Raw genomic sequence first — 15,781 nt, 5'->3', positions numbered from 1 at the left:
AGCAGGATAATGCACCATGTCATAAAGCTAGAATCATCTCAGACTGGTTTCTTGAACATGACAATGAGGTCACTGTACTCCAATGGCCTCCACAGTCACCAGATCTCAATCCAATAGAGCATCTTTGGGATGTGGGGGAACGGGAGATTGGCGTCATGGATGTGCAGCCGACAAATCTGCGGCAACTGTGTGATGTCATCATGTCACTATGGACCAAAATCTCTGAGGAAGCTTCCAGCACCTTGTTGTATCTATGGCACCAAGAATTGGGGCAGTTCTGAAGGCAAAAGGGGGTCCAACCCGTTACTAGCATGGTGTACCTAATAAAGTGGCCGGTGAGTGTGTATTATATTTATATATATATATATATATATATATATATATATATATATATATATATATACACATACACACACACACACACACATACATATACACACACAGCCCAGCATACCATTATATATATTTATATATACACTCACTGGCTATATATACAGCGCCCCCCCCCCCCCCACCCCAACTATGCACTACAGATATGCGAGATCCCTAAAAACTATACATTGTGGGTATACAGAACCCCTCCAACTATGCACTACAGGTATACACTAATTCCACTGATTAACTCAGATGAAACAATACCTTTAGCTTGGCCTCCTGGGCACCTTAGAACAAATCTAATTAACACACTGACACTTTATACCCGGGCAGCGCCGGGTACATTTTCTAGTATATATATATATCGCCCCCCTGTACCGCTATATATATCTGCCCCCCTCACTCTGACCCCCCCCCCCCCGCAGTGTACTCCTCACTGTGACCCTCCCCGCAGTGTACTCCTCACTGTGACCCTCCCCGCAGTGTACTCCTCACTGTGACCCTCCCCGCAGTGTACTCCTCACTGTGACCCTCCCCCCGCAGTGTACTCCTCACTGTGACCCTCCCCCCGCAGTGTACTCCTCACTGTGACCCTCCCCGCAGTGTACTCCTCACTGTGACCCTCCCCGCAGTGTACTCCTCACTGTGACCCCCCCCCCCACGCGCTGTACTCCTCACTGTGACCCTCCCCCCGCAGTGTACTCCTCACTGTGACCCTCCCCCCGCAGTGTACTCCTCACTGTGACCCTCCCCCCGCAGTATACTTCTCACTGTGACCCTCCCCGCAGTGTACTCCTCACTGTTACCCTCCCCCGCAGTGTACTCCTCACTGTGACCCTCCCCCCGCAGTGTATTCCTCACTGTGACCCTCCCCCCGCAGTGTACTCCTCACTGTGACCCTCCCCCCGCAGTGTACTCCTCACTGTGACCCTCCCCCCGAGGTGTACTCCTCACTGTGACCCTCCCCCCGAGGTGTACTCCTCACTGTGACCCCCCCGCGCTGTACTCCTCACTGTGACCATGGTGTGACCCCGCGCTGTACTCCTCACTGTGACCTCATGGTGTGACCCCGCGCTGTACTCCTCACTGTGACCCCGCGCTGTACTCCTCACTGTGACCCCGCGCTGTACTCCTCACTGTGACCCCGCGCTGTACTCCTCACTGTGACCCCGCGCTGTACTCCTCACTGTGACCCCGCGCTGTACTCCTCACTGTGACCCCGCGCTGTACTCCTCACTGTGACCCCGCGCTGTACTCCTCACTGTGACCCCGCGCTGTACTCCTCACTGTGACCCCGCGCTGTACTCCTCACTGTGACCCCGCGCTGTACTCCTCACTGTGACCTCATGGTGTGACCCCGCGCTGTACTCCTCACTGTGACCTCATGGTGTGACCCCGCGCTGTACTCCTCACTGTGACCTCATGGTGTGACCTTGCGCTGTACTCCTCACTGTGACCTCATGGTGTGACCTCGCGCTGTACTCCTCACTGTGACCTCATGGTGTGACCTCGCGCTGTACTCCTCACTGTGACCTCATGGTGTGACCCCGCGCTGTACTCCTCACTGTGACCTCATGGTGTGACCCCGCGCTGTACTCCTCACTGTGACCTCATGGTGTGACCCCGCGCTGTACTCCTCACTGTGACCTCATGGTGTGACCCCGCGCTGTACTCCTCACTGTGACCTCGCGCTGTACTCCTCACTGTGACCCCCCCCCCACGCGCTGTACTCCTCACTGTGCCCCCCCCCCCCCCCCGAGGTGTACTCCTCACTGTGACCCCCCCGCGCTGTACTCCTCACTGTGACCCCCCTGCGCTGTACTCCTCACTGTGACCATGGTGTGACCCCGCGCTATACTCCTCACTGTGACCTCATGGTGTGACCCCGCGCTATACTCCTCACTGTGACCTCGCGCTGTACTCCTCACTGTGACCCTCCCCGCAGTGTACTCCTCACTGTGCCCCCCCCCCCCCGAGGTGTACTCCTCACTGTGCCCCCCCCCCCCCCAGGTGTACTCCTCACTGTGACCATGGTGTGACCCCGCGCTGTACTCCTCACTGTGACCATGGTGTGACCCCGCGCTGTACTCCTCACCGTGACCCCGCGCTGTACTCCTCACCGTGACCCCGCGCTGTACTCCTCACCGTGACCCCGCGCTGTACTCCTCACCGTGACCCCGCGCTGTACTCCTCACCGTGACCCCGCGCTGTACTCCTCACCGTGACCCCGCGCTGTACTCCTCACCGTGACCCCGCGCTGTACTCCTCACCGTGACCCCGCGCTGTACTCCTCACCGTGACCCCGCGCTGTACTCCTCACCGTGACCCCGCGCTGTACTCCTCACCGTGACCCCGCGCTGTACTCCTCACCGTGACCCCGCGCTGTACTCCTCACCGTGACCCCGCGCTGTACTCCTCACCGTGACCCCGCGCTGTACTCCTCACCGTGACCCCGCGCTGTACTCCTCACCGTGACCCCGCGCTGTACTCCTCACCGTGACCCCGCGCTGTACTCCTCACCGTGACCCCGCGCTGTACTCCTCACCGTGACCCCGCGCTGTACTCCTCACCGTGACCCCGCGCTGTACTCCTCACCGTGACCCCGCGCTGTACTCCTCACCGTGACCCCGCGCTGTACTCCTCACCGTGACCCCGCGCTGTACTCCTCACCGTGACCCCGCGCTGTACTCCTCACCGTGACCCCGCGCTGTACTCCTCACCGTGACCCCGCGCTGTACTCCTCACCGTGACCCCGCGCTGTACTCCTCACCGTGACCCCGCGCTGTACTCCTCACCGTGACCCCGCGCTGTACTCCTCACCGTGACCCCGCGCTGTACTCCTCACCGTGACCCCGCGCTGTACTCCTCACTGTGACCCCGCGCTGTACTCCTCACTGTGACCCCGCGCTGTACTCCTCACTGTGACCCCGCGCTGTACTCCTCACTGTGACCCCGCGCTGTACTCCTCACTGTGACCCCGCGCTGTACTCCTCACTGTGACCCCGCGCTGTACTCCTCACTGTGACCCCGCGCTGTACTCCTCACTGTGACCCCGCGCTGTACTCCTCACTGTGACCCCGCGCTGTACTCCTCACTGTGACCCCGCGCTGTACTCCTCACTGTGACCCCGCGCTGTACTCCTCACTGTGACCCCGCGCTGTACTCTTCACTGTGACCCCGCGCTGTACTCCTCACTGTGACCTCATGGTGTGACCCCGCGCTGTACTCCTCACTGTGACCTCATGGTGTGACCTTGCGCTGTACTCCTCACTGTGACCTCATGGTGTGACCTCGCGCTGTACTCCTCACTGTGACCTCATGGTGTGACCTCGCGCTGTACTCCTCACTGTGACCTCATGGTGTGACCCCACACTGTACTCCTCACTGTGACCTCATGGTGTGACCCCGCGCTGTACTCCTCACTGTGACCTCATGGTGTGACCTCGCGCTGTACTCCTCACTGTGACCTCATGGTGTGACCTCGCGCTGTACTCCTCACTGTGACCTCATGGTGTGACCCCGCGCTGTACTCCTCACTGTGACCTCATGGTGTGACCCCGCGCTGTACTCCTCACTGTGACCTCATGGTGTGACCCCGCGCTGTACTCCTCACTGACCTCATGGTGTGACCCCGCGCTGTACTCCTCACTGTGACCTCATGGTGTGACCCCGCGCTGTACTCCTCACTGTGACCTCATGGTGTGACCCCCACTCACCGAGTAGTTGTCCTTCTTGCTGGTCATGTTGGTGTTGCGCTCGCTCCAGTCGTAGTTTACTTCCTCCTCCTCTTTATCATTCAGCCACATCAGCTCCTTGGTTGCGGCGGCCACAAAGGCGTGGAGACTCTCCAGGTGCCGCAGTCTGGCCTTAGAGGAGTTCTGGAAAAAGACAAAGATGATGAAGGTGCTGGTATCCCAGAGACAGCAGCCGGGCACAGGGGGCAATCTCCAGCAGCACCCCCTTCCCCCAGCACAGGGGGCACTCTCCAGCAGCACCCCCTTCCCCCAGCACAGGGGGCACTCTCCAGCAGCACCCCCTTCCCCCAGCACAGGGGGCAGTCTCCAGCAGCTCCCCCCTTCCCCCAGCACAGGGGGCACTCTCCAGCAGCTCCCCCCTTCCCTTAGCACAGGGGGCACTCACCAGCAGCTCCCCCCTCTCCCCCAGCACAGGGGGCACTCACCAGCAGCTCCCCCCTCTCCCCCAGCACAGGGGGCACTCTCCAGCGACACCCCCATCCCCCAGCACAGGGGGCACTCTCCAGCAGCTCCCCCCTCTCCCTCAGCACAGGGGGCACTCACCAGCAGCTCCCCCTTCCCCCAGCACAGGGGGCACTCTCCAGCAGCTCCCCCCTTCCCCTAGCACAGGGGGCACTCACCAGCAGCTCCCCCCTCTCCCCCAGCACAGGGGGCACTCACCAGCAGCTCCCCCCTCTCCCCCCAGCACAGGGGGCACTCACCAGCAACTCCCCCCTCTCCCTCAGCACAGGGGGCACTCACCAGCAACTCCCCCCTCTCCCTCAGCACAGGGGGCACTCACCAGCAACTCCCCCCTCTCCCTCAGCACAGGGGGCACTCACCAGCAGCTCCCCCCTCTCCCCCAGCACAGGGGGCACTCATCAGCAGCACTCCCTTCCCCCAGCACAGGGGGCACTCTCCAGCAGCTCCCCCCACTCCCCCAGCACAGGGGGCACTCTCCAGCAGCTCCCCCCTCTCCCCCAGCACAGGGGGCACTCTCCAGCAGCTACCCCCTCTCCCCCAGCACAGGGGGCACTCTCCAGCAGCTCCCCCAGCACAGGGGGCACTCTCCAGCGACACCCCCATCCCCCAGCACAGGGGGCACTCTCCAGCAGCTCTCCCCTCTCCGCCAGCACAGGGGGCACTTTCCAGCAGCACCCCCTTCCCCCAGCACAGGGGGCACTCACCAGCAGCTCCCCCCTCTCCCCCAGCACAGGGGGCACTCACCAGCAGCACTCCCTTCCCCAAGCACAGGGGGCACTCACCAGCAGCACCCCCCTTCCCCTAGCACAGGGGGCACTCACCAGCAGCTCCCCCCTCTCCCCCAGCACAGGGGGCACTCTCCAGCAGCTCCCCCCTTTCCCCAGCACAGGGGGCACTCTCCAGCAGCTCCCCCCTTTCCCCAGCACAGGGGGCACTCTCCAGCAGCTCCCCCCTTCCCCTAGCACAGGGGGCACTCACCAGCAGCTCCCCCCTTTCCCCAGCACAGGGGGCACTCTCCAGCAGCTCCCCCCTTCCCCTAGCACAGGGGGCACTCACCAGCAGCTCCCCCCTTTCCCCAGCACAGGGGGCACTCTCCAGCAGCTCCCCCCTTTCCCCAGCACAGGGGGCACTCACCAGAAGCTCCCCCCTCTCCCCAAGCACAGGGGGCACTCACCAGCAGCACCCCCCTTCCCCCAGCACAGGGGGCACTCACCAGAAGCTCCCCCCTCTCCCCCAGCACAGGGGGCACTCTCCAGCAGCACCCCCTTCCCCCAGCACAGGGGGCACTCTCCAGCAGCTCCCCCCTTTCCCCAGCACAGGGGGCACTCTCCAGCAGCTCCCCCCTTCCCCTAGCACAGGGGGCACTCTCCAGCAGCTCCCCCCTTCCCCTAGCACAGGGGGCACTCACCAGCAGCTCCCCCCTTCCCCTAGCACAGGGGGCACTCACCAGCAGCTCCCCCCTTTCCCCAGCACAGGGGGCACTCTCCAGCAGCTCCCCCCTTTCCCCAGCACAGGGGGCACTCTCCAGCAGCTCCCCCCTTTCCCCAGCACAGGGGGCACTCTCCAGCAGCACCCCCTTCCCCCAGCACAGGGGGCACTCTCCAGCAGCTCCCCCCTTTCCCCAGCACAGGGGGCACTCTCCAGCAGCTCCCCCCTTCCCCTAGCACAGGGGGCACTCTCCAGCAGCTCCCCCCTTCCCCTAGCACAGGGGGCACTCACCAGCAGCTCCCCCCTTCCCCCAGCACAGGGGGCACTCACCAGCAGCTCCCCCCTTCCCCTAGCACAGGGGGCACTCACCAGCAGCTCCCCCCTTTCCCCAGCACAGGGGGCACTCTCCAGCAGCTCCCCCCTTTCCCCAGCACAGGGGGCACTCACCAGCAGCTCCCCCCTCTCCCCCAGCACAGGGGGCACTCACCAGCAGCTCCCCCCTCTCCCCCAGCAAAGGGGGCACTCACCAGCAGCTCCCCCCTCTCCCCCAGCACAGGGGGCACTCTCCAGCAGCTCCCCCCTCTCCCCCAGCACAGGGGGCACTCTCCAGCAGCACCCCCTTCCCCCAGCACAGGGGGCACTCTCCAGCAGCTCCCCCCTTCCCCTAGCACAGGGGGCACTCACCAGCAGCTTGGCATATTGTAGATCCAGTTTGCCCAGATATTCCTGAAAGCTGCCGCGGGCGCCAGACATCTGGGCCTGGAGACAAAGAAAAGATGTCACTAATGATGTCACCGGGACAATATGGTGGCAATGACCTGCAGAGGTCAGGGGTCACTCACCTCGTCGGCCCGCGCTCGCTCGATCTTGGATCGGAACTCGTTGATTGACTGATGGAGGCCGCGGTGGCTGCCCAGCTGCGACTCCACGCTGGGGAGGTCTGATCCCCACTCCGCCGTGTTGATCCGTTTCTGGTTCTCCTCCACCCAACCCAACAGGTCCTGGAGGTATCGCAACGTCACCTCATCCATGTCCTGCCGCACCGCCTGCTGGGTCACATGGGTGACCTGTGTGATGACCTGTGGCGCTCCAGACTTTATCCGCAGGTTGTACTCTGTACGGATGGCAACCAGCCGCTCGTGGAGGCGGTAAACTCTGTAAGCACAGACATCAGAATGATGACATCACCGCTCCGGGAGCACATCCGAGTGATGACATCACCGCTCCGGGAGCACATCAGAATGATGACATCACCGCTCCGGGAGCACATCAGAATGATGACATCACCGCTCCGGGAGCACATCCGAGTGATGACATCACCGCTCCGGGAGCACATCAGAATGATGACATCACCGCTCCGGGAGCACATCCGAGTGATGACATCACCGCTCCGGGAGCACATCCGAGTGATGACATCACCGCTCCGGGAGCACATCCGAGTGATGACATCACCGCTCCGGGAGTACAGACAGAATGATGACATCACCGCTCCGGGAGCACATCCGAGTGATGACATCACCGCTCCGGGAGCACATCCAGGTGATGACATCACCGCTCCGGGAGCACATCAAAATGATGACATCACCGCTCCGGGAGCACAGACAGAATGATGACATCACCGCTCCGGGAGCACAGACAGAATGATGACATCACCGCTCCGGGAGCACATCAGAGTGCTGACATCACCGCTCCGGGAGCACATCAGAGTGATGACATCACCGCTCCGGGAGCACAGAAAGAATTATGACATCACCGCTCCGGGAGCACATCAGAGTGATGACATCACCGCTCCGGGAGCACATCAGAGTGATGACATCACCGCTCCGGGAGCACAGACAGAATTATGACATCACCGCTCCGGGAGCACATCAGAATGATGACATCACCGCTCCGGGAGCACATCAGAATGATGACATCACCGCTCCGGGAGCACATCAGAATGATGACATCACCGCTCCGGGAGCACATCAGAATGATGACATCACCGCTCCGGGAGCACAGACAGAATGATGACATCACCGCTCCGGGAGCACAGACAGAATGATGACATCACCGCTCCGGGAGCACAGACAGAATGATGACATCACCGCTACGGGAGCACAGACAGAATGATGACATCACCGCTCCGGGAGCACAGACAGAATGATGACATCACCGCTCCGGGAGCACAGACAGAATGATGACATCACCGCTCCGGGAGCACAGACAGAATGACGACATCACCGCTCCGGGAGCACAGACAGAATGACGACATCACCGCCTGGGAGCAGAGACAGAATGATGACATCACCGCTCCGGGAGCACAGACAGAGTGATGACATCACCGTTTCGGGAGCACAGACAGAATGATGACATCACCGCTCCGGGAGCACATCAGAGTGATGACATCACCGCTCCAGGAGCACAGAAAGAATTATGACATCACCGCTCCGGGAGCACATCCGAGTGATGACATCACCGCTCCGGGAGCACATCAGAATGATGACATCACCGCTCCGGGAGCACATACGAGTGATGACATCACCGCTCCGGGAGCACATCCGAGTGATGACATCACCGCTCCGGGAGTACAGACAGAATGATGACATCACCGCTCCGGGAGCACATCCGAGTGATGACATCACCGCTCCGGGAGCACATCCAGGTGATGACATCACCGCTCCGGGAGCACATCAAAATGATGACATCACCGCTCCGGGAGCACAGACAGAATGATGACATCACCGCTCCGGGAGCACAGACAGAATGATGACATCACCGCTCCGGGAGCACAGACAGAATGAGGACATCACTGCTCCGGGAGCACATCAGAGTGATGACATCACCGCTCCGGGAGTACAGACAGAATGATGACATCACCGCTCCGGGAGCACATCAGAGTGATGACATCACCGCTCCGGGAGTACAGACAGAATGATGACATCACCGCTCCGGGAGCACATCAGAGTGATGACATCACCGCTCCGGGAGCACAGACAGAATGAGGACATCACCGCTCCGGGAGCACAGACAGAATGATGACATCACTGCTCCGGGAGCACATCAGAGTGATGACATCACCGCTCCGGGAGCACAGACAGAATGAGGACATCACCGCTCCGGGAGCACAGACAGAATGATGACATCACCGCTCCGGGAGCACAGACAGAATGATGACATCACCGCTCCGGGAGCACAGACATACACCTTGTTTTTTTCACACTGCCCTGCTTGAATACATCTTATACGATACATTTCTGGTCCTGTTTGCATGTGATACCTGCGATACATCTGCTCTCCCTGGGGATGGCGGCCATCTTTGAGTGCCTGAACGTCATTGAACAGCACCCGTATCATGGTGTCGGCCTTATCCAGGTCGCGCTCGATGTCTCCCGCTCGCTGCAGCGGTTTCCCAGCATTCAGGAGGCGAATATTCTGCAAAACCAAAAAGGAGTCATAAGAAGAACAGAGAATCCTGGGGAACCACAGGTACCAGCATGCCCACAGCCCCTAATATCACAGGAATGGGAGCACATCAGAATGATGACATCACCGCTACAGGAGCATATCCGAGTGATGACATCACCGCTCCGGGAGCACAGACAGAGTGAGGACATCACCGCTCCGGGAGCACATCAGAGTGATGACATCACCGCTCCGGGAGCACAGACAGAGTGAGGACATCACCGCTCCGGGAGCACATCAGAGTGATGACATCACCGCTACAGGAGCATATCCGAGTGATGACATCACCGCTCCGGGAGCACAGACAGAGTGAGGACATCACCGCTCCGGGAGCACATCAGAGTGATGACATCACCGCTCCGGGAGCACATCAGAGTGATGACATCACCGCTCCGGGAGCACATCAGAGTGATGACATCACCGCTCCGGGAGCACATCAGAGTGATGACATCACCGCTCCGGGAGCACATCAGAGTGATGACATCACCGCTCCGGGAGCACATCAGAGTGATGACATCACCGCTCCGGGAGCACATCAGAGTGATGACATCACCGCTCCGGGAGCACATCAGAGTGATGACAGCACTCGATGTCTCCCGCTTGCTGCAGCGGTTTCCCAGCATTCAGGAGGCGAATATTCTGCAAAACCAAAAAGGAGTCATAAGAAGAACACAGAGTCCTGGGGAACCACAGGATACAGTACCCTGTATACAGTGTACAGACCTCCGGAGCTGAACTCACCGCCCGCAGCAGTGAATGGGACCCTGTATAAAGTGTACAGACCTCCGGAGCTGAAATCACCGCCTGCAGCAGTGAATGGGACCCTGTATACAGTGTACAGACCTCCGGAGCTGAACTCACCGCCCGCAGCAGTGAATGGGACCCTGTATACAGTGTACAGACCTCCGGAGCTGAACTCACCACCCGCAGCAGTGAATGGGACCCTGTATAAAGTGTACAGACCTCCGGAGCTGAACTCACCACCTGCAGCAGTGAATGGGACCCTGTATATAGTGTACAGACCACCGGAGCTGAACTCACCGTCTGCAGTAAGGTATCGGCCTGGTTGAGCTGCTCCTCACACAGTCCGGACTCCATCTGTAACTTGCTGACAATTCTCTGCAGACGCTCCAACCTGTACAGATAAAGAGGAGAACAGAATGATAGCAGGTACAGTTCAAATATTTTATTGAGTTTCACATAATATAACATTGGTACTGAAGAAAAGTATCAGTAGCAGTATAAATTCACAAATATACATATCTAATAAAACAAGGCCGACAACAATAACTAAATCTTACTCCACTTATACATAAAATTTAGATAGTAGATATATGGTGCTATTTATCACAAGAATATGGAGTACAAATACAAAGTAAAGCCTATAAGAATGGATCTAGGGTGCCGGCAGCCGACATCTTATAATACCAGGTGGTTGAGGTAAAGTGAGACATGATAGGGCGTCTTTCTGCCTGCGAGAAGCCATGGATAAGGAATAGTTTCCATTTCTTAAAGAAGGAAGCTGTAAAGGCCTCCTTATAGCGTACAGTGTCCAGCATCTCCCAGTGCAAGGTTTCCTTTAGAATAGAGGTCAATTCCGAAACAGTCGGTAGGCTAGGCTGTAGCCAATGGTGTAATAAACATTGAAGGGCTAATAATAGGATGAGATGTACCGCGGGGGGGATAGGATGGTGCGACATGGGATCAGCCACAGGTTCAGTGTTACTATGGAATATATAAGTTATCGGATCTAAAGGAACCGTAAGTGACCACACGTCATGTATAAAGGATTTTACTAGGAGCCAATAGGATTGTACTGAGTTACAAAGCCATAAACAATGATAGCAGGTATACACAGACACTTCACCTGTATACACTGATACATCCCCCGTATATACCTACACACCACCTGTATATACCTCTATACACAGACACATCCCCTGGGTATACACAGACACATCCCCTGGGTATACATACACACACAAGCACAGCGTGTACCCCCTTGCCCCCCCTACAGGCACAGTGTGTACCCCCTACCGTCACAAGCGTGTACCCCCGTCCCCCCTACAGGCACAGCGTGTACCCCTTTGCCCCCCCCCCCTTACAGGCACAGTGTGTACCCCCTTGCCCCCCCCCTACAGGCACAGTGTGTACCCCCTACCGTCACAGCGTGTAACCCCTTCCCCTCTACAGGCACAGCGTGTACCCCCTTGCCCCCCCCCTACAGGCACAGTGTGTACCCCCTTGCCCCCCCCTACAGGCACAGCGTGTACCCCATTGCCCCCTCCCCCTACAGGCACAGCATGTACCCCCTTGCCCCCTCCCCCTACAGGCACAGCGTGTACCCCCTTGCCCCCCCTACAGGCACAGCGTGTACCTCCCTTGCCTCCCCCACCACAGGCACAGCGTGTACCCCCTACAGGCACAGCGTGTGCCCCCTACAGGAACAGCATGTACCCCCTTGCCCCTACAGGCACAGCGTGTATCCCTTCCCCCCTACAGGCACAGCGTTTACCCCCTTCCCCCCCTACAGGCACAGCGTGTACCCCCTTCCCCCCCTACAGGCACAGCGTGTACCCCCCTTCCCCCCCTACAGGCACAGCGTGTACCCCCCTTCCCCCCTACAGGCACAGCGTGTACCCCCTTACCCCCCTACAGGCACAGCGTGAACCCCCTTGCCCCCCCTACAGGCACAGCGTGTAGCCCCTTGCCCCCCTACCGGCACAGCGTGTACCCCCCTTCCCCCCTACAGGCACAGCGTGTATCCCCCTTCCCCCCCTACAGGCACAGCGTGTACCCCCTTACCCCCCTACAGGCACAGCATGTATCCCCCTTCCCCCCTTAGAGGCACAGCGTGTAACCCCCTTCCCCCCTACAGGCACAGCGTGTACCTCTTACACCCCTACAGGCACAGCGTGTACCCCCCTTGCCCCCCCCCCCACAGGCACAGAGTGTACCCCCTTCCCCCCTTACAGGCACAGCGTGTACCCCCTTGCCCCCTACAGGCACAGCGTGTACCCCATTGCCCCCTCCCCCTACAGGCACAGCGTGTACCCCATTGCCCCCTTCCCCACTACAGGCACAGCGTGTACCCCCTTGCCCCCCTACAGGCACAGCGTGTACCCCATACCTCCCTACAGGCACAGCGTGTACCCCCTTGCCCCCCCTCCCGACAGGCACAGCGTGTACCCCCTTACCCCCCTACATGCACAGTATGTACCCCCTTACCCCCCTACATGCACAGTATGTTCCCCCTTACCCCCCTACAGGCACAGCGTGTACCCCCTTGCCCCCCTACAGGCACAGCGTGTACCCCCTTACAGGCACAGCGTGTACCCCCCTTCCCCCTTACAGGCACAGTGTGTACCCCCTTCCCCCCTACAGGCACAGCGTATACCCCCTTTTCCCCTACCGGCTCAGAGTGTACCCCCTACCGTCACAGCGTGTACCCCCCTTGCCCCCCCCCCCCACAGGCACAGCGTGTACCCCCTTGCCTCCCCCTACAGGCACAGCGTGTACCCCCTTGCCCCCCCTACAGGCACAGCGTGTACCCCCTTGCCCCCCCTACAGGCACAGCGTGTACCCCCTTCCCTCCCTACAGGCACAGCGTGTACCTCTTACACCCCTACAGGCACAGCGTGTATACCCTTACAGGCACAGCATGTACCCCCTTCCCCCTTACAGGCACAGCGTGTACCCCCCCTTCCCCCCTACAGGCACAGCATGTACCCCCTTCCCCTCTTACCCCCCTACAGGCACAGCAAGTATCCCTTCCCCCCTACAGGCACAGCGTGTACCCCCCCTTCCCCCCTACAGGCACAGCATGTACCCCCTTCCCCTCTTACCCCCCTACAGGCACAGCAAGTATCCCTTCCCCCCTACAGGCACAGCGTGTACCCCCCCTTCCCCCCTACAGGCACAGCGTGTACCCCCTTCCCCTCTTACCCCCCTACAGGCACAGCAAGTATCCCTTCCCCCCTACAGGCACAGCGTGTACCCCCCCTTTCCCCCTACAGGCACAGCGTGTACCCCCCTTTCCCCCCTACAGGCACAGCGTGTACCCCCCCTTCCCCCCTACAGGCACAGCGTGTACCCCCTTCCCCTCTTACCCCCCTACAGGCACAGCAAGTATCCCTTCCCCCCTACAGGCACAGCGTGTACCCCCCCTTTCCCCCTACAGGCACAGCGTGTACCCCCCCTTTCCCCCTACAGGCACAGCGTGTACCCCCCCTTTCCCCCTACAGGCACAGCGTGTACCCCCCTTTCCCCCTACAGGCACAGCGTGTACCCCCCTTTCCCCCTACAGGCACAGCGTGTACCCCCCTTTCCCCCTACAGGCACAGCGTGTACCCCCCTTTCCCCCTACAGGCACAGCGTGTACCCCCTTCCCCTCTTACCCCCCTACAGGCACAGCAAGTATCCCTTCCCCCCTACAGGCACAGCGTGTACCCCCCCTTTCCCCCTACAGGCACAGCGTGTACCCCCCCTTTCCCCCTACAGGCACAGCGTGTACCCCCCTTTCCCCCTACAGGCACAGCGTGTACCCCCCTTTCCCCCTACAGGCACAGCGTGTACCCCCCTTTCCCCCTACAGGCACAGCGTGTACCCCCCTTTCCCCCTACAGGCACAGCGTGTACCCCCCTTTCCCCCTACAGGCACAGCGTGTACCCCCCTTTCCCCCTACAGGCACAGCGTGTACCCCCCTTTCCCCCTACAGGCACAGCGTGTACCCCCCTTTCCCCCTACAGGCACAGCGTGTACCCCCCTTTCCCCCTACAGGCACAGCGTGTACCCCCCTTTCCCCCTACAGGCACAGCGTGTACCCCCCTTTCCCCCTACAGGCACAGCGTGTACCCCCCTTTCCCCCTACAGGCACAGCGTGTACCCCCCTTTCCCCCTACAGGCACAGCGTGTACCCCCCTTTCCCCCTACAGGCACAGCGTGTACCCCCCTTTCCCCCCTACAGGCACAGCGTGTACCCCCCTTCCCCCCTACAGGCACAGCCTGTACCCCCCTTCCCCCCTACAGGCACAGCGTGTACCCCCCTTCCCCCCTACAGGCACAGCGTGTACCCCCCTTCCCCCCTACAGCCACAGCGTGTACCCCCCTTCCCCTCTACAGCCACAGCGTGTACCCCCTTGCCCCTTACAGGCACAGCATGTACCCCCTTCCCCCCCTACAGGCACAGCGTGTACACCCTTCCCCCCCCTACAGGCACAGCGTGTACCCCCCTTTCCCCCTACAGGCACAGCGTGTACCCCCCTTTCCCCCTACAGGCACAGAGTGTACCCCCCTTTCCCCCTACAGGCACAGAGTGTACCCCCCTTTCCCCCTACAGGCACAGAGTGTACCCCCTCCCCCCCCCCTTACAGGCACAGAGTGTATACCCTCCCCCCCCCCCCCCCCCCCCTACAGGCACAGAGTGTATACCCTCCCCCCCCCCCCTACAGGCACAGAGTGTATACCCTCCCCCCCCCTACAGGCACAGCGTGTACCCCCTTGTCCCTTACAGGCACATCATGTACCCCCTTCCCCTCTACAGGCACAGCGTGTATACCCCCCTGCCCCCCACAGGCACAGCCTGTACCCCCTTCCCCTCTACAGAGACAAGGTGGGGAATAGCTGACAATCTATAAGGTACAGGTGCTGGGCGGGCAGGTGCTGGGGCAGCCCGCCCCCCCCCCCCCCCCCCCCCCCCCCTAACTTCAAAAGTGAAAACCCTGAACAAACAGGAGGAACATTACACAGAGCGCTGCTGGCAGGCAGAGCAGTTGGGGGCACTCCACCAGCTGCAGCAGGCACTGTGTAGTCACAACGCTCTGCAGGCCCCTCCCCCTGTGCAGAACTTCTCACCTATAGTGTGGTCCCTGCAGCCATGGCTCTGACGCTTCCTCAGACACAGACCGATCTCCTGTGTAGCTGCAGATGTGCAGAGGATCAGCCCGAGCCGCTACCCCCTCCTCCTCCTCCTGAGCCGCCCGGACCTCGACGGATCTAATTACTGACAGTGTGACTCACACCCCGACTGGGCTCCGGGACCTCCTATACTGGGACCAGGGTGCAATAGTCTGCAGTGTGACTCACACCCCGACTGGGCTCCGGGACCTCCTATACTGGGACCAGGGTGCAATAGTCTGCAGTGTGACTCACACCCCGACCGGGCTCCGGGACCTCCTATACTGGGACCAGGGTGCAATAGTCTGCAGTGTGACTCACACCCCGACCGGGCTCCGGGACCTCCTATACTGGGACCAGGGTGCAATAGTCTGCAGTGTGACTCACACCCCGACCGGGCTCCGGGACCTCCTATACTGGGA

General features: G+C 60.4%; 1 protein-coding gene across 25 annotated transcripts in view; it reads right to left on the bottom strand.

Annotated features, from left to right (window-relative positions):
* The window catches only part of PLEC (plectin), a 297,784-nt gene that overhangs the window by 41,551 nt on the left and 240,452 nt on the right, over window positions 1–15,781 (bottom strand). For all 25 annotated transcript variants that reach the window (XM_069956882.1, XM_069956901.1, XM_069956883.1 and 22 more), the window contains 5 exons: window positions 10,506–10,599; window positions 9,280–9,434; window positions 6,863–7,175; window positions 6,705–6,779; window positions 4,092–4,253 (listed from right to left, as the gene is read on the bottom strand). In XM_069956882.1, the coding sequence (XP_069812983.1) occupies window positions 4,092–4,253; window positions 6,705–6,779; window positions 6,863–7,175; window positions 9,280–9,434; window positions 10,506–10,599 (799 nt within the window). The remainder of the gene's footprint in view (window positions 1–4,091; window positions 4,254–6,704; window positions 6,780–6,862; window positions 7,176–9,279; window positions 9,435–10,505; window positions 10,600–15,781) is intronic.

The sequence above is a fragment of the Dendropsophus ebraccatus genome, chromosome 2 (genome assembly GCF_027789765.1).
Source record: "Dendropsophus ebraccatus isolate aDenEbr1 chromosome 2, aDenEbr1.pat, whole genome shotgun sequence".
NCBI classification, from domain to species: domain Eukaryota; kingdom Metazoa; phylum Chordata; class Amphibia; order Anura; family Hylidae; genus Dendropsophus; species Dendropsophus ebraccatus.
This window is presented reverse-complemented; position numbering and strand designations above follow the sequence as displayed.